At 34.2% G+C, this 18,116-nt stretch overlaps 1 protein-coding gene and 1 long non-coding RNA gene across 7 annotated transcripts in view; one reads left to right on the top strand and one right to left on the bottom strand.

Annotated features, from left to right (window-relative positions):
* Positions 1–3,199: 3,199 nt before the first annotated feature.
* On the bottom strand, positions 3,200–3,942 carry LOC114387544. 2 transcript variants are annotated; one of them, XR_003661342.1, is made up of 3 exons: positions 3,834–3,942; positions 3,610–3,728; positions 3,200–3,521 (listed from the first exon to the last, which is right to left on the bottom strand). It is a non-coding gene; the product is annotated as an uncharacterized LOC114387544 (long non-coding RNA). The 2 variants fall into 2 exon arrangements; XR_003661341.1 differs by having other exon boundaries at positions 3,610–3,916.
* Positions 3,943–11,133: 7,191 nt separating this feature from the next.
* Positions 11,134–18,116, top strand: part of LOC114387540 (protein PHYLLO, chloroplastic) — a 47,439-nt gene continuing 40,456 nt past the window's right edge. For 2 of the 5 annotated variants that reach the window (XM_028347740.1, XM_028347739.1), the window contains exons 1-5: positions 11,135–11,833; positions 11,903–12,019; positions 12,317–12,418; positions 13,800–13,859; positions 13,987–14,055. In XM_028347740.1, the coding sequence (XP_028203541.1) occupies positions 11,174–11,833; positions 11,903–12,019; positions 12,317–12,418; positions 13,800–13,859; positions 13,987–14,055 (1,008 nt within the window). In that variant the 5' untranslated portion in view covers positions 11,135–11,173. Of the gene's footprint in view, positions 11,834–11,902; positions 12,020–12,316; positions 12,448–13,289; positions 13,432–13,799; positions 13,860–13,986; positions 14,056–18,116 lie in introns of those variants that run through there. The other 3 variants (XM_028347742.1, XM_028347744.1, XM_028347743.1) reach the window with 3 other exon arrangements.

The following is an 18,116-nucleotide window of genomic DNA, read 5'->3' as shown; positions in this document are numbered from 1 at the left end:
TGGGGTTCAATATAGAGGGATTAGGGTTTATAGGTGTTTGAGGAAGGGTCCTAGGGGGTTAATTTGTTTTACCTGAGGGTTGAGGGGGTAAAGGTTTACATCTTAGTGCCTTGTTAAGGGTTATAGGTGTAGGTTTTATGGTTGAGTTTAGGGTTATAGGTTTATAGATTAGTGGCTTATTGGTTTGAGGTTATTGAATAGGATTTAAATTTGATTGAATTAGATGATAAATTTAGTCAAATCTAATTCAAATAGATTCATCTATATATATTTAATTATTCTTCTTTCAAATATTAATAACAAATAATCAAGGAAATGGAGAGATACAAAAAATAATTTTTTGGATACATAATATAAATACAAAAATTAGTTAAAAGGGTCTTATAGATAAAAGAAAGAAGTATTTAATTAATAATTAATTATTTAATGATTAATTGCATTAAATTTCATTTGGGTTTTTTCTAATTTCTTAATAATAAATTATATTCTTTTTATAATTTAAAATGTATGAAGTATAAAAATACACACAAGAGGTCATTAACATAAATATGGGACAAATAACACATTTTAGACATTGATTATAAGTCGAATGCAACAAATTTATAAGTAATCTAAACTAGGACATTTATTTTCGGTGCAAAAACAAAAGTAATTTTCATGTAATAACCCTTTGTGCTAAAGTTGCTCGTAAAAAAAGTACACCCTCGTCAACTGTACCCTACTTACTAGACAAGTCAAAGGCATGTGCATAAAGTGGCCATAAACAAGCGTGTCCTGTCTGCAACACGCCACTGTCTGAAATGAGTGAATTTTCATGTTATGTACAAAAAAATATTTATGAAAGCATTCACGCAAGGACCAAATTGCTCTAAGCAAAGTTTGTAACTAACTCATTCTTTTCCTCATAATTTTTACATGTTAGAAGCTACTCGACAACAAAGTCCGTTCAATATTATTTGTCTACTTTATTGTTATATATTTATGAAAAGGCAAAAAGAGGGCACTAGGAAGGGTATGTGCCACACCGCTTGCACCTAACTTGCCTTTGGATCCTCTATCTTCTCCCTGATCAACGAATATTATATAAAATAGATGTATTTAATAAATAAGAAAGATATTTATTATTTTGATTATAAGCAAATCTATTGATCTAAATAAGGAAAACATAATCATTATTTTAAAAGAATCATTAATAATATATTAATCTAACTTAAGTAAACATAAATTATTAATTGTTGTTATTCTGTACAATGTTACACATCCGAAATAAAAATTAAACCCTAATTCCACATACCTTTCAAACAACAGTAGAAAAACTTTTTTTTATTATGTTTCATCCTAAATATTTTTTCTTCATTTTATTCTATTTTACTACATTTAATTTTGTTTCATTCATCATTAAATATTCTAACATAACCAATATGCGTAATAGACCAAATCATAATCTATTTCAATTCAAAATAATGGCTACCAAATTTTGTTTAAGGCATTTTGATATTTCCTTTGTTCATGTTCAAGTTTAGTCGTTTGATGGGATTTGATAAAACGCCTTCCAGTTTAACTAAACCATATCGTAATCTTTGTTTTGAGCTTCTCATTAATTAACACAAGGCACCTTTTAGAAGCAAAGGATCCTATTAACGCAAATAAACGAATGAGTGATTTTTCATTTATAATATCATGTACAAAAAAATTATTGTAAATATAACATTCTGGTACTAACTTCTCCCACTAGAATACTGCCCAACTCAAACAAGCCATGTAACATTCCCCAGAACAAGAGTCAGAGTTGAGGCGCCGGCTGATATATATTCAATAACTGCTATATGTTTAATGAGACACTTTACTTTCCAACAGACTAATCTCTGGTCTAGCAAATAAGCTGCCACAACAAAAGTTTCTAAACCCTAAAGTTAATCTGGGGATCCCAACAACTGTATTAAGAAAAAAAAACATGGGAATAAAATAGAAGTGTAAAATCAACCTGAATTCTTTTTTACCATGGTTACATTGTTTTAGTCAAGCAGAGCTAATTCAATGCATCTTCATGAAAGGCTTATCTTAATTAGGACTTATTGCAATCCTCATTCCGAAGACAGTGATATTTCTTGTCCAAATAAGCACACTAGCAAATTGATCAATTATGCGTACAATAAGAACATTAAGGAATCACCTCATTATGGTCATGGAGAATAACATGAGTGTTAGGTGAGAATCCAATTGTTGGTATTCCACACACTCACAAAAGTAGTGAGTGAATCTGTAGCCGATACACTACTCTCACTGCACATGCATCCTCTCCTCTTTCTCTACAATAGAAACATAACTTCGATTATAGGATTTAGGATTTAGGCTTTATAATTTCACATACATTTAAACATTTTACACGAAAATTTATTTCAATGTTAAGGTTATTAAAGTGAATGTTTAACTTAATTTTACGAGTCCTATAATTTTTGAAAAATTTATTATTTATGACATAAATCTTTTAAACAACAATCACTCATATATAAGTAACTTCATGTTATCTATTTTAATGGGGGAATTGAGTAACTTGTAAATGTTCTAAGTAAAAAGAGTGCACTTCTAATTTTTATATATTTTTTTTGTTAAAAAATAACATATAATATTACATTTTTATTAACACCATTAAAATCTGATGTGACTAATATGTAACAATATGAATAGAATTAATAGTTAAATTAATCATTTGACTTTATAGGTGATAGTGAGCATGATCCTAGTTGGTCCGAATCTATGTTAATTTGAACGGAATTGAATTTTAAAAATAGAGTCATCTTAATTTTAGGATGGTTTGAGTCGCATTTCAGAGTTTAATATCTATATTCTCTTAAAAAGTATAATTTTTTAATAATTATGTATTAATAATAAAACTTTCATTAAATTTTTTTGTAGGTGATAAAACTTTTATTTAATAGTTAATATTTTGTATAATATGATATTATATATATATAATGAAATTATTTTATAATTTATATTGCAAAATATATATTTTAAGTTTTATACTTCTTTTATTTTACAACTTAATCAAGGGGCCGATGCTCAACGATGATCACTGAAATCTATCAATACACGCAATATACAGGAAAATGGCCGATGCTACCAATTTTTAACGAACATAAAATAATAACGACAAGAATATACAGCTCCTATGTTACAGTAAGACTCCAAGAAAAAATTGAAACGAGTCGGCCCCACAATAAAGGCTTTAGAAAGGACAAATTATGACATAAATAATCCGCCTCAATGATGTATTTGGTATCAAATAAATTACAACAAAATTTCATGTCATTTACCTAACTCTATGCTAACAAGTTCGTCAGTTGCTCCATTCTAATCTAGCAAGCAGAGATTAGTGATTCTCAAGAACCAAACTGCTACCTCAGTTCTATAGGAGAAACGAAGTCAGAAAAGATATAAGCTGCAGTGCGAGGATGTTGTGCAAGTGAAAAGATCATCATCTCATAACAGACTCTTTCACATACGATCGACCACCTGAACTGCAATAATGGCAGGGAACAAAGTCAGAAATCCATTAAAAATTTACCCTAAAGGCATATTTTGGTGAAAGAAATTGTTCTGACTCACGTATATTCAAGGTGAATATTCATAAATCGAGCATTTTCTTTGCTTTGTGACAATGTCACTGAACCTTCAATTAGTTGATCTTGTTCCAGCTCTATAGGGTCATAAAAGTATATCAATGTCTGTAAAATACATCAATAAGATCAAGACACCAAAATAATAAAAGAAATGTAATTTTGAACATAATATTCCAGCAGTCAAAATAAGCATAATAATAAAAACCTAACTAACTATATTCCAAAAGCTTAAGCTTTGGGTCTTGTGTTTACATCTCTAACGGGAATAGATGGGAACATTGTTCAAGGTCCACCCCCAGTTCATATTGAACAAAAAAACTAGAATCATATATTTAAACTGAAAATTGAAAAAATAAATACTGCACCTGCTGCTGATGTGTTGGAGGGTCCTCAGGCGCAGTGTACAAGGCCAGTGCTTCATTTGGGTTTGTTCGCCTTTTTCTCTGACTACCATTCATCTGATGATTGTCAACAAATGAAGTAGTTGATTGATAATTGGTTGATGATATTGCATGCCCATTAAATTCAACGTCAAACCAAAATGCAAAACCATGTAATGGTGCAGGAGAAAACAAGAAACAGATTTCAATTAATGCTGTGATAATACAGGACCTCATTAAACAATAATTTGTCAGTAAATTGGATAAGAACAGAGCACTGTCAAAACAAACGAGCAAACATTATGATGACTGCCTGAGGCTCGAACATTAGCAGCAAGGTAAAGATTAAGAGGTCAATACACCAGTGAAAAGGAAGAAAAAATAGAAGGAGGTTACCTCGCATCATAGAATTCAACTTAAATTTGGCTGTTACAGATTCTAACTCTTGGATGGTAACAGAATAACTATCAATATATTTTACCTGTAATAGTAAATGAACAATTTTTTCAGAAATGATACTACATACTTATTAAAAGGAAAGTTTGAACTAAAGAAACAAGCATGCGTCATATATACAGGCACAAACTGACATATTATTGTACAAAAGTATTTACAAATTACAACGAAGACTACAAGACATTTCGATCAAATAGTGCATATTGTAATCTAAAGATTCTACAATAATCAAATAAATGGTGTCAAGTTAGAAACATTACTAACTGATGCTAACCAATAATGTTTAATCAGATAATTTTTCTTCTTCCTTTAATAATAGTAAATCAGTAAAAAAAAGTACAAAGGCATTGAATAATGCATCCTCTCAATAAATAAGATAACAAAAACTAAAATCCCCGAGGGTTGGCTCAACTAGCAGGGTCAAACTTCTTTGACCAAAAGATCTTCGGTTCTCTTCCTGTGAGTTGTCCTTTATGGGAAGGACATCAACAAGTACTACTGTGAGCCATCACTGAAGCATATGGCATGCCCAGCTTTGAAAGGGAGAAACTTTCCCTCCCTTGAACTTTATTTTCCTAAAAAAGTAAAGGATAACAAAAGCTTAAGAAAAAGATAGAGTGCAAAGCTAAGCAAAACTCCACCCACATATTACCCTTGTTGGCTCATAATTGGATCAACACCTTGTTAAGGAAAAAAGCCCAAAATATATTAACCTAATTAAAATAATGATTAAAGTTATTAAAATATAAGAAAAATTAATTTAAAGTAATTATATATGTGTGTGCCTAGATATTGTAAATTTTAAAAAATCAAAAAATTATATTAATAGATACTAATTAATATTGTAAAACATATTACAAATTTAAACAATATACCAAAATGAAATATACCCCCGACATATGATATGCTACATAACATGCACCCATACACATACTAAAGAGTATCATGCACTAAGTAACTATGGTATAAAGTATAGCATCTATGAAAAATGAAAACCATATATTGGTCAAAGGAGTCTACCTCAACTCGCCCATGCAATACAACAACGACATCAGACAAGTCATTTGCTTTCGCGACTTCATTTTCTTGCTTGCAAAAAAAAATGAAAATAGCTAGTTGAAACCAAGTAGGTCAAGGTAAAAAAAAAGTGCTACTTAACCAACTTATTCACAATTCAAAATTCATAACCTCAACCTTTAAACTTATAGAACAACTACATAACTCTTTGCTCTCTAAATCCCACAAAAAGAAAAGATGAAATTAAACAGAACAAGAACAACCACTAAATTGTACAAGATAGAAGAGATGAAAAAAAGAATATGTAGACACATTGATAATCAATGTACAACTGGTATTACAATTTACAAAATTTAAAATGTTGAGCAAAGTAACATAATTCACTAAGCAAGAAAAATTTATAAGAAAAAAAAATTATTACAAATTACAATGCTTTATAGGTAAGGGAAACAGAAAAGGCCTAATGAGAATTCTCTCGGTCTTTCAAATAGAAATAGATCATATGATGGTTGACACCATCATTCATATTTTCAAGGAAAAAAATATTCAAAAAATGAACTATTATATTTCACAATCTCAGGAAAAATGATTGACATGAGAGAACGGGGATCAATTGAAGTTAAGCTAAACCCTAAATCCTAACCCCTAAACCCTAAACTCTAAACCCAAGCCCCAAGTCCCAAGCCCTAAACATGGCAAGTTAGAGATAATGTAGACATAAATAAGCAATAATAAGTGAATCGTAAGGACAAGACATGATATGGAAAGCAAGAGAGAAGATAAAAAGCAAGACCTTCAATTTTTTTAAAAAGTTTCTTCACTTTCCTTATACCCATCAAAGTTAATGTTCACTTTGAGAATACAAATTTGTAGATGCCAATGACAAGATATAGAGCATACAACAAAAGAAAATAGATAAACTCTTCAGGAAATTGCCAACCAACAACTATGATGTGTTCGTAGAAAATAGAAATAAAATTAAATTACAAATGGGTCTTAAAAGAGACATAAAGCATTTGATGCATAAGGTGAGAAAAACCTAGATTTAAGGATCTTAATGTCTTCTTCTTTAGTCATTTCTTTATTCTTGTTAAAATAAAATAAAATAAAATACAATAAAAATAACATAATAGTAACTTCCCTCACAGTATAGTAACATCCCCATAAGAGTGTTGCCAATCTAAAACCAAAGACAAAAAACAACATAATGGCCTAATTAAAGAACAAGAACAATCCTAGAAGAATGCCATTAGAAGTTCTCCTCCTGTGAGACCACCCTGTGAATGTTGTTCAACATTAATATGTTTAGAACAACTTCTTACTAACAATCAAATACATATAGACACACAGTAGATATAAAACTAACAATAAAGGAGCTTGTTTAGAGTTTTTCCTTTCATCATAATAACCAACATTTTTCCTAATTTGAATGTAGTTCACATTTACTAGGCGATCACCATTAAATCTTGAAACACAGTTGGTGCATACTCTATCCTCTTCCTTTTATCAAGGTTATGTAAATAAAAGCTTCTGCACTTGGTCAAGGTTATATAGCATTTGAAAGCTTATAGACTTTTCAGGAACATCTTGTGTGTTGTCTCTGCTTATCTCCATTTATATGATAACAATAATTTTAATTGAAATCAAATTTTATTTATGTAGTAAGAGTGGTCATTTTTCTTGCAGTGCATATGAAATCAGATCCTCCAACAACATAAGACCAGAAAAAATAAAAGGCCATTCCTAAATCTGTAACACCTAATCGAAACCCCACCATGATCCATACTCCATAGAATAATAGAACCCAATGCGACTACCAAACCATCACCTTGAAAAATTACTAATGTTACTAATATTCACACAGTAATCTCCAGTTTTAGCAACTACAGTAGTAGCCTTCCCTACACTAAGGTCATTTCATAGTATCATTATGCATCTTATCACACTAACAATAAAACAAAACAATCAACCAAGTTCCTTTAACTTCATTAATTGACAACAACAACATGAACCTAAAGCTAAAAAGCTTCCAACAATTGATCTTCAGTGAAGGGGGAAAGGGCGAGTGAAGCAGAAAATTGCGTACATATTTATTGTCGACGATCTTTGAATTAGTGAAGCATACAACGTTGTTGACCATGACATCTTTGTAGAGCGGCAATCGGAGAAATGGGATGCTCCTGAGGAGGACGGAGGAGTATCGTGTGGGGTTGCTGGCAGAGAAGGACACAGAGGAAGGTTGGAGTTCTTTTGGAGAAAGAAAACCAAGAAACACAACAACCATACCCCGGAGAATGGGATGCTCCAGAGAAGAACCTTCACTGTGTCGTCGTGGTATTGCCAAAGAAAAAGCACATAGGGGGCATGTGATACAGAGAGAACAAGACGAGGAAGATGTGTGCCGTTAGTTGTGGTGTTGTCAGAGAAAAATCCCGCATTAGGGATACAGAGTGAAAGACCATGAAGAATAAAATAACCGAAAGAGAGAGTGAATGCTGTCAGTTTCTTTTTTTTCTCTCTCTCTCATGGGATTTGCATCAGGGATTTACTAGGGGTAGTTTGTGAATTGAAGTAAAAATTTGCATCAGGGATTTACCAGGGGTCAATTTAACAAACTTTTTTCGTAACTGGGTCTGTTTTCAAAGTAATTACCAAGGGGATCTGTTTTTCCAAAGCATGGCATTTCGCCAATGGGGTTGGCGAAACAGCCATGGCACGGGGTGCTAGTTTTGCCGCTGCCACTCGCGAAACAAGGTGGGCTGAGGGTTTCGCCATTTGTAGTGGCGAATAGCTGAGGGCATAGAAAAGAAAAGCGCATAAATACTTTTCGCCAGTACGGAAAATTAATTTAACTTCAAACGGTTGTAACTTATGATAGAAATGTCCATTTCAGGTCCATAATATGTCAAAATGCTCGAAATTGAAGGAGGAATCCCTGGATAACAATAATTTTAATTGAAATCAAATTTTATTTATGTAGTAAGAGTGGTCATTTTTCTTACAGTGCATATGAAATCAGATCCTCCAACAACATAAGACTAGAAAAAATAAAAGGCCATTCCTAAATCTGTAACACCTAATCGAAACCCCACCATGATCCATACTCCATAGAATAACAGAACCCAATGCGACTACCAAACCATCACCTTGAAAAATTACTAATGTTACTAATATTCACAAAGTAATCTCCAGTTTTAGCAACTACAGTAGTGGCCTTCCCTACACTAAGGTCATTTCATAGTATCATTAGGCATCTTATCACACTAACAATGAAACAAAACAATCAACCAAGTTCCTTTAACTTCATTAATTCACAACAACAACATGAACCTAAAGCTAAAAAGCTTCCAATAATTGATATTCAGTGAAGGGGGAAAGGGCGAGCAAAGCAGAAAATTACATACATATTTATTGTCGATGGTCTTTGAATTAGTGAAGCATAGATGTTGACGGCCTAAACCCTAGCCCCTAAACGCTAACCCATAAACCCTAACCCGTAAACGCTAACCCATGACCCCTAAACCCTAACCCCTAACCCCTGCACCCTAAACCCTACCCCATACGCCCCAAACCCTACAGCCTAATCCCTAAACCCCAAACCCCTAAACCCTAATAATTAGGGTTACTCGAGAAATTAGGGTTTATGTGTATATGACTAATTAAGGCTAATGGTTAGGTGACTAATTTGGGTTTAGTGTCACTTAACCAATTAGGGCTTATGATTATTTGACAAATTAGGCTTTGGTGGTATTTGACTAAGTAGGGTTTAAGGTTACCTTTAAATTAGGGTTTAGGGGTATTTGACTAATTTGGGTTTATGGGTACTTGACTAAGTATTGTTTAGTGTTAGTTGACCAATTAGGTTTTAGGGTTATTTGACACATTAGGATTGCTTGACTAATTAGTGTTTAAGGGTATTTGGCTAATTAGGGTTTAGTGTTACTTGACCATTTAGGGTTTAGTGTTACTCGACCAATTAGGTTTTAGGGTTATTTGACTAATTAGGGTTTAGTGTTACTTGACCATTTAGGGTTAGTGTTACTCGATCAATTAGATTTTAGAGTTATTTGACAAAGTAGGGTTACTTGACTAATTAGGGTTTAGGGGTATTTAACTAATTGATGTTTATGTGTACTTGACTAATTAGGGTTTAGTGTTAGTTGACCAATTAGGGTTTAGGGTTATTTGACAAATTAGTGTTAGTTGACTAATTAGGGTTTAGGAGTATTTGACAAATTAGGGTTTAGTGTTACTTGAAAAATTAGGTTTATGGGTACTTGACTAATTAGGCTTTATGTGTACTTGACTAATTAGGGTTTAGTGTTACTTGAGCTATTCAAGTTTAGGGTTATTTGAAAAATTAGGGTTACTTAACTAATTAGGATTTTGTTGTGTTTGACTAATTAGGGTTTATGGGTACTTGACTAAGTATGGTTTAGTGTTACTTGACCAATTAGGTTTTAGGGTTATTTGTCAAATTAGGGTTACTAATTAGGGTTTAGGGGTATTTGACTAATTAGGGCTTAGTGTTGCTTGACCATTTAGGGTTTAGTGTTACTCAACCAATTAGAGTTTAGGGTTATTTGCAAATTAGTATTACTTGACTAGTTAAGCTTTAGGGGTATTTTACTAATTAGTATTGATGTATACTTGACTAATTAGGGCTCGGTGTTAGTTGACCAATTAGTGTTTAGGGTTATTTGACAAATTAGTGTTATTTGACTTATTATGGTTTAGGGTTATTTGACAAATTAGGGTTTAGGGTTACTTGAAAAATTAGGGTTTATGGGTATTTGACTAATTAGGCTTTATGCGTACTTGACTAATTAGGGTTTAGTGTTACTTGAACTATTTGAGTTTAGGGTTATTTGAAAAATTAGGGTTACTTGACAACATAGGGTTTAGGGTTACTTAACTAATTAGGGATTTATGATTATTTTGACTAATTAGGGTTTAGGGTTATTTGACAAATTAGTGTTTAGGGTTACTTGATTAATTAGGGTTTATGGTTGTTTGACAATATAGAGTTTATGGTTATTTGACAAATTAGAGTTTAGAGTTACTTGACAAATTAGGGTTTAGGTTACTTAACTAATCATGGTTTAGGGTTGGTTGACTAATTAGGAGTATTTAAGGTTTAACATAATAGCATAATTAGGTCATTAATTTAATATTCACATATTGCATAAACAAAAATAAATAGAAACCTTATCAAATAACCCTAAATAATAAATATTTTTGAGTCATGTCTGAATGAAGAAGGTAAGAAAGTGAGGGAGGTTGAAAAATACATTGAATCCATGATTAGAAGGGGAAAAGGAGAGCACAAGAGATTTTTAAGAGAGAGAAAATAAATTAAGTGAATTAAGAAGGTAAGAAAAGAAAAATGCAAATGCAATCATCTAAAAATCTAAAGACAAATAATAAAACGTAAATATAATAATAACTCTTTTTTTTCCTATTTTTGCCAAAAGTCAATCAAATAAGATATCTAATTTTATAATTATTGTTGATAGTTCCTTTTATATATAGATAATGAATGAATAAAATGTAAATGGATTATTTTTCTCCTATTCTTTCCAAATATCAATAATATATTATCCAATCTTATAATTGGGTTGGTGGTTTTCTGTTATATATAGATAATAGATAATAGAATATTAAGAGAGTGAGTGTTTGGTTTCTTAGCCGTTAGCGATGAATTTGGCGGTGTCGGCGTTGGGAGGGTGGAGGGTGTGCAATGGAGCAATGTTTTTGGTTGAGGGAGGCGGTAATGGTTTGGGAATGGGAAGTGGGAGAGTGTGCAGTCGGAGTCGGAGTCGGAGTCGGAGTGAGGTTGGTGGAGTCAGAGTCGGAGTGAGGCTGGATGGACCTGTGCCCCTAAACGACGACGTTTTGGAAAAGGAAGTGGTTTTCGAGCAGTGCGTGACGCGGACTCTGTCTCCGGCGTTGACATTGGAGGAGGGACTTGAGAAACTGAAGGAGGCTCTCCAAATCTTGAATTCTCCTTCCCCTTCTTCCCCTACTGGATTCCTTAGGTTTCAGGTGGCGCTCCCTCCCAGTCCTAAGGCCTTCACTTTGTTTTGCTCCCAACCCCACTCCTCCTCGGTCTTTCCTCTCATTTATGTTTCCAAGAACGACGCCGACTCTAAATCACTCTATGTCAATGGAACCCGTGGTGTTTGTGGCATCGGTGCTGCTGTTTCCTTTCTCCCTCCAACTCCAAACCACCGCACTTTCCTCAACAGATACATTTCATCTGATTCAACCAATGTAGTGGCCTATGGTTTCATGGATGTTAATTTGGATGATGATGTGAGTCACCAGGAAGGTTCTTTTTGGTTTTTCATCCCTCAGGTAAAGGTTCAACAATCTTATTGCCATTACTTTAATAACTTTAAATACTAATTCTTTAGCCGCTCCCAGATTGAGTTAGATGAGCTGGAAAGTGTTTCCATTCTGTCAATGACCCTTGCATGGGATGAATTTTCCTTCTCTACTTTTCAAGAAGCCCATTATTCGCTTCAAGTTTCTCTAGACCAGGTGCCTGACATGCCTTTATGATATCTTTTCAGTTTTTGTTGTTTCATTTACCATCATTCCCTGCTTCTATCATTTTCCTTGTAATTTGGAATATTTAAAGTTAAATGGTCAATTCTTTTTTGTATGGGTTTTTACACCTTTGTGAATGAAAAAAGGGAATCTTTCATTGTGGTTTGGTTGGGCCTTTCTCTTTGTTTCCTATAATCTAGAGGATCCTTTTCTTCTTCTTGGGTTCTGAAAAAATAAAACATCAACTCCCTCCTGTATATATGCTTGATGTTATTTCCTACGGTGTAGGTTATGTGTCATGTCTGGTCTACTATTGACACATGGAAATCCAAATGCACTAGAGCTGCCCTCAAAAAACTCAATTTGGTAGAAGATAGATCTATTCCAAGGGTATAAACTCTTTTCTTTCCTAATAATATGTAAGTTTTACTTGCAACTAGTTGTTACTTCCCTAAATGCCAATATTTGTTTGACATGTTTCTTTAGTTGATATTTGTCTTTTGCATTTTCTTTTCCTTGGGTCTCGTTAAATGTTATTGCTCAAAGGCTATTTTCGTTATAGTTGTATTTTTTTTTGTATAATATGCTAATAGTTTAAGAGTTAAATACAATGCAGTGCAAAGTATATTTGGGCCAAGCCCATATACTTTCAATAGTCTAATTCTAACTCAATCCATAATAACTCTTAAACATTGTTCCCAAATCCCAAGTTTGAGCATAAATATTAATCATGCCTAGCTTGTAACAAATGAAATAACAGTGTTTTCCAGTCACAACCTTTGTGAACAGATCTGTTAGTTGGTCACCTGCCCTTATTTGGGAGGTAGATATAAGATTTTGTTGAACCTTCTTTCTGATAAAATGGCAATTTATATGCTTATTCCTCTCATGAAAAACTGTTGTTGAAAGACAGAAAAACAAATACAACAGACGTTGGAACTGTGTCTTAACTACACAACAGAGTCTGCTTTATACAGTCTGATTGCAATAAATACAATTATAGGAGATTTTATTCTTATATACATGATTTGATATGCCTATAAATCACATTCTAATCAAATATGCCTATAATTACAAAGATTCTAATTAAATAAGGGAACAGATCATAAAAAATATAAAAAGAAGAATAATTCTTAAGAGATCATCTAGGATACTCTAAAATATTCCAAGATATAAAAATGATATCATTAGATATCTCTTAGATTTTCTAACACTCCCCTCAAGGTAAATCTTACAAAGCTTTTAGTTTGTTACAAGCAATAAAAATTGAGCTCCACCAAAAAAGAATATTTTGAAAGGCAACTCAAGGATGCTGGAGAAGCCTGAGAGAATTGCCAGAAAGATAGCATAGTCAGACAGCTGGAATGACCATTAGCCTCAAATTTCTTGGCAAGCAAAGCAAGGTCTGACCTTCTCAATACCACATTTGGAAGTTTAAACCAATGTTATTGGAGACCCAAAATATTTAAACATGAAAATAAGTTTGACAATAGCATCATGCCTTTCTCACTTTCTCTGAAATTCAACAGTCTATATATCCTTCCTTTTATTCATTTTTTAAATTTAAATTTGTGAGTGATACATGTTTAATGTTTAGTGTTTTCCTTTATTAGGTATCTTGTGTTTTTTTTGGTTGATTCACATAATGCTCCTATTACTTTTTTTTCGAGCGAGAAATATTTCTTGATCCACCAAAACCTTGCTCTAAGTTGCTGACTGCTGAGTTTGTTGACTTCTTGTTATTTATTTGCTAATCTACATGAATTGCTAGGTCTACATGAACACTATTGCACCAGGAGGAAGAGAAAGTGTGGGTGACATCATGGAACTGGTATTCTATTTTTCACTTTTTCTATCATTAATAATGAATTTGTTTTTAATTTATTTGTTTTTCATGTGTTTGTTTTTCAATCTTTTGCATAATTGGAAATTTCTAATTTCATTCACTTCTATTGCAGAAGGAGTCTCCATCTTCCAGTCAATTTTGTGTTAGGCTATCAGCAACCATTGTTTTTTCAAATAATATGGTATATATTGTAATTTTTGCAAAGATATAATGCTTTATCTCTTATCCAAATAGAGTCATATAATGCTGGAATATAAAGGCAAAGTGAGTTAGGAAAAACCAAACAATTAAATACAAAGGAGAAAAGATTGGGATAGGGAAACTTTCTTCTAAATCAGATATAAATTGAATGTTTCCATCTTATCTTTATTCAAGCTATTCTTCCTAACTTTTCCAACAAACTTTGGTAGCCCCCTTCATGTTGGCGCATATATATTAGTTGAAAAGAAGGAAATTGTATATAAATTGTTTATTTTTGTACATTCACTAATCTTGTATCTGTGATTGACCGTGCATAGTTAGCATCAATGTATTTGTCCATGGACAATGAGCCTTCTCTTCTAAATAATAGTCCTTTCCCTGAACTTGCCTTCAAATAATGAAGATCCTCTCAATTGCTTGAAGGTGTCTCTCACGGGGGTCATGCATAAATTGGCTGACCAGACTAAGAATATAGGTAATATTAGACCTAGTTTGAGATAGATATATCAGCTTCCCACTCCAATCTCTGGTATTGGGACTCCTCACATGTGGACTTTCTTTACTTCCAATCTTGTGGTTCTGCTCAGTGGGCAACCTTGTGGTTGTGTATCTCAGTTTTCCTTTTGAGATAAAAATGCCTTTTCTGGAATGGCTAGTTTTTATTCCCAGGAAATACTTCAACTTTCCCAACTCCTTCATTTCAAGATGAGTTGCCAGCTTTTCTTGTATTTCTAGTTTCTTTGTCTTGTCATCAAATGCAAAAGCAATTATCATATATACTTACACTAGGAGAAGGGTGAGTTTGCCATTAGGGAAATGTTTTATAAATAGCGTATGATAACCTTGACTCTGTTTGTATCCCAAGGACATCATGACTTGAGTAAATCTTCCAAACCACTTCGGGGAGATTGTTTGAGGCCATACAAAGCCCTTCTCAACCTACACATTTGTTCTTTCCATTGTGAGATTCAAACCCGTGGAGAATCTCCATGTAAACTTCCTCTTCCAAGTCTCCATGCAGGAGGAGATTTTTAACATCAAATTGTTCTAGGTCCCATCCAAAGTGGGTGACTAGGGAGAGAATGATCCGTATTATATTCATTTTTTGCCATAGGGGCAAATTTCTCCTCATAGTCAATGGCATAGGTTTGTGTGTACCCTTTGGCCTCCAATCTTGCCCTGTATCGATCCAATGTCCCATCAGATTTACACTTCACCTTGTATATCCATCTACATCCTACTTTCTTGTCTTTGGGTTTATCGATGTTGGAAAAGCTGCCTTAATTGCAGACACCCCTCAGCCCGCCTTAGTTGCGACCTCTTTCGGGGTTGCTTGAAGTGCAACCTTGAGGGTGGTGCTTTAGTCTCACATCGATTAGTGATATGACCAAAATAGTGTAAATAAGTGGGGATCAACCCTCACCTTACACGCTGGTTTTGTAAGGTTGAGTTAGGCTCAAACTCACATTCTAAGATGGTATTAGAGCCTATCCTAGATCCATTGTTGGGCCACTGATACACTTTAGGCTGGAAGTCTTGGGCATGAGGGGGAGTGTTGGGAAAGTTTGTCTTTATTGCGGACACCCTTTAGCTTGCCTTAATTGTGGCCTTTTTGGGGATTGCTTGAAGTGCAACCTTGAGAGTGGTGGTTTAGTGGTTTAGTCTCACATCGACTAGTGATATGACCAAAACAATGTATATAAGTGAGGGACAACCCTCAACTTACAAGACAGTTTTGTAGGGTTGAGTTATGCCCAAACCTACATTCTAAGAATCGACAATCTCCCAAGTCAAGTTTCTCTCTTTTTTTTTTGAAAGGCCAAGATAAATTATATTATATAATAAAAGTACCAGAGGTACTACATATTACAAATAGGATCCTGAAAGATCAGGAAATATAACCCCCTACATGAATGAAAATCCTAAAAACAGAAGCTTTAGCTAAAAGCTGTGGACATATTTGAAGACCAACAATAATAAGGAATCTGGAAGTTCCTTTCCCACCCCCTCAGCCAGGTCCATAATAGGAACAAGGAGTTATCTTGCAGCCTAGTAATATCAAAATCTTGATTCTGAAAAATGATATCATTCCTGAGCCTCCAAATTGAAAGTGTAGCTGCTATCCACCACATTATCCTTCTTGTATTAGAGACCTTTGATGCTGCTGAGGAATAATGCTGGAGAAAATTATCCATTGGCCTACAGTGAAACACCTTGTCTTCCTTTACCCAAGATAAAAATTCCCACCACATAGGCATAATTTTGCCACAAGTGAAAAATAAGTGGGATGCAGTTTCAGGTTGACTATGGCAGAAAGGACATAAATCATTATCCACCTGAATTTGCCTCTTGGTCAGATTGTCCTTCGTGGGAAGTCTATCCCAAAGTAACCTCCAAGCAAAGGATAGGGCTTTAGGAGGGGCTTTGGTCTCCCAAAGATTCTTGAATCCCAGGTGCTGACCTTCATCATGAAGTTCAGGTTTAATAACTTGATAGACAGATTTAGTTGAGATAATCCCAGTGGATTCAGCTCTCCAAACCCAGGTGTCATTGAGATTGTTGTTTAAACTGACTTGGTGGATGTGATCAATGAATTTAGAAGCTAACTGCACCTCGTTATCAAACAAGTGTCTTCTCCAAACCATGTTCCAAACCCACCCATTCTCTGTCCAAGATCCCACCTCTGCTACCCTAAAGTCTCTTTGAGAAGAAATGTTGAACATTTCAGGGAATTGGTCCTTGAGAGAAACTCCTTCATCACCCCAAGGATCTTCCCAAAAGAGGAACTTGTCACCTCTCCCCAGCTTCCACCTGATTTGGTTAGCAGCATTGATCACATTCTGATGCTGAAAGATGACCCTTAAGTCAGCCCACCAAGTAGAAAAGTACTGTTTTCTAGGCCCATGCTCCAATCCTCTCCAGCCATTCTAGGCCCATGCTCCAATCCTCTCCAGCCATTGTCAAGTTTCTCTCTAATGCCTCTATCTCTTCATTCAAGGCCCTAACCCAATTTCTATCTTTCAGAGCTTCCTGAAGTGATACAGGTGTTTTGATTGCGTCAGTGGCAAAGCTTTGATGCCAGACTAATAGATAACCAATGCAAAAAATCGAGAAATAGGATACCTGGCACATGATCTCACTTTCCTCAAGGCAATAGGCATATTATCAGTAACTTTCCAATTATCATTATCATCTTCAGGGACATTTAACTTTAGTTCAGATAATTCAATTTGCTACAAGAGCAGAGTGGGTTTCTCTTGCTTTTCATTTTTTTTTCTTCCAAATAACTGATCTTCCTATGCTTTTTCATTATGATCTTCCCGTGCTTCTTCAAGATTAGTGTCTTAGACATCCTACAAGACTAGAAGCGGTAATGACCCCAAGATAGACTTAACTTCTTGAATACTTTCTCTCCTTGAAGCTGAGGACTGACAAAGAAGGATACTGTTTCATGAAAGTTGGCATCCATACAAAAGTTCGAGACTTTGAGGGTGATAACACTTGTACACCTTTTTATTTGAGGGTTAACCAATAAAGATACATTTGACAACTCTTGGGTCCAACTTATCACAATGCAAACACATGATATGGGAGACTCAATAGTAAAGGAGAAAAAGGGAAGAATGATAACATGCGTTCAATTGAACTAATACCTAGTAAGACATGAGTAGATAACTAGTATAATATGGTAGATGACCCTTTTAATGGACCTAGAAAACACTATAGTACCATTTTATAATGTGGGTTTTGGGTCTAACTCAACCCTACAAAACCGTCTTGTAAGCTGAGGATTGTCTCCCTCTTATATACTCTATCTTTAATCCCTAAGATATCTGAACCTCAGCATTTGGGTGAATATAGACCCATCTCATTAATCGGGTGCATGTACAAGATAGTGGCGAAATTGCTTGCCAACAGAATCAAGAAGGTCATGCCAACTATCATAGATGAAACACAATTTGCATTCATTGAAGGTAGACACTTATTGCAAAGTGTACTTATTACCAATGAGGTAATTGAAGAAGCCAGAAGAAGCCACAA

The sequence above is a fragment of the Glycine soja genome, chromosome 15 (genome assembly GCF_004193775.1).
Source record: "Glycine soja cultivar W05 chromosome 15, ASM419377v2, whole genome shotgun sequence".
NCBI lineage: Eukaryota > Viridiplantae > Streptophyta > Magnoliopsida > Fabales > Fabaceae > Glycine > Glycine soja.
The sequence above is the reverse complement of the archived record's forward strand: the minus strand, read 5'-3'. Positions and strand labels throughout refer to the sequence as shown.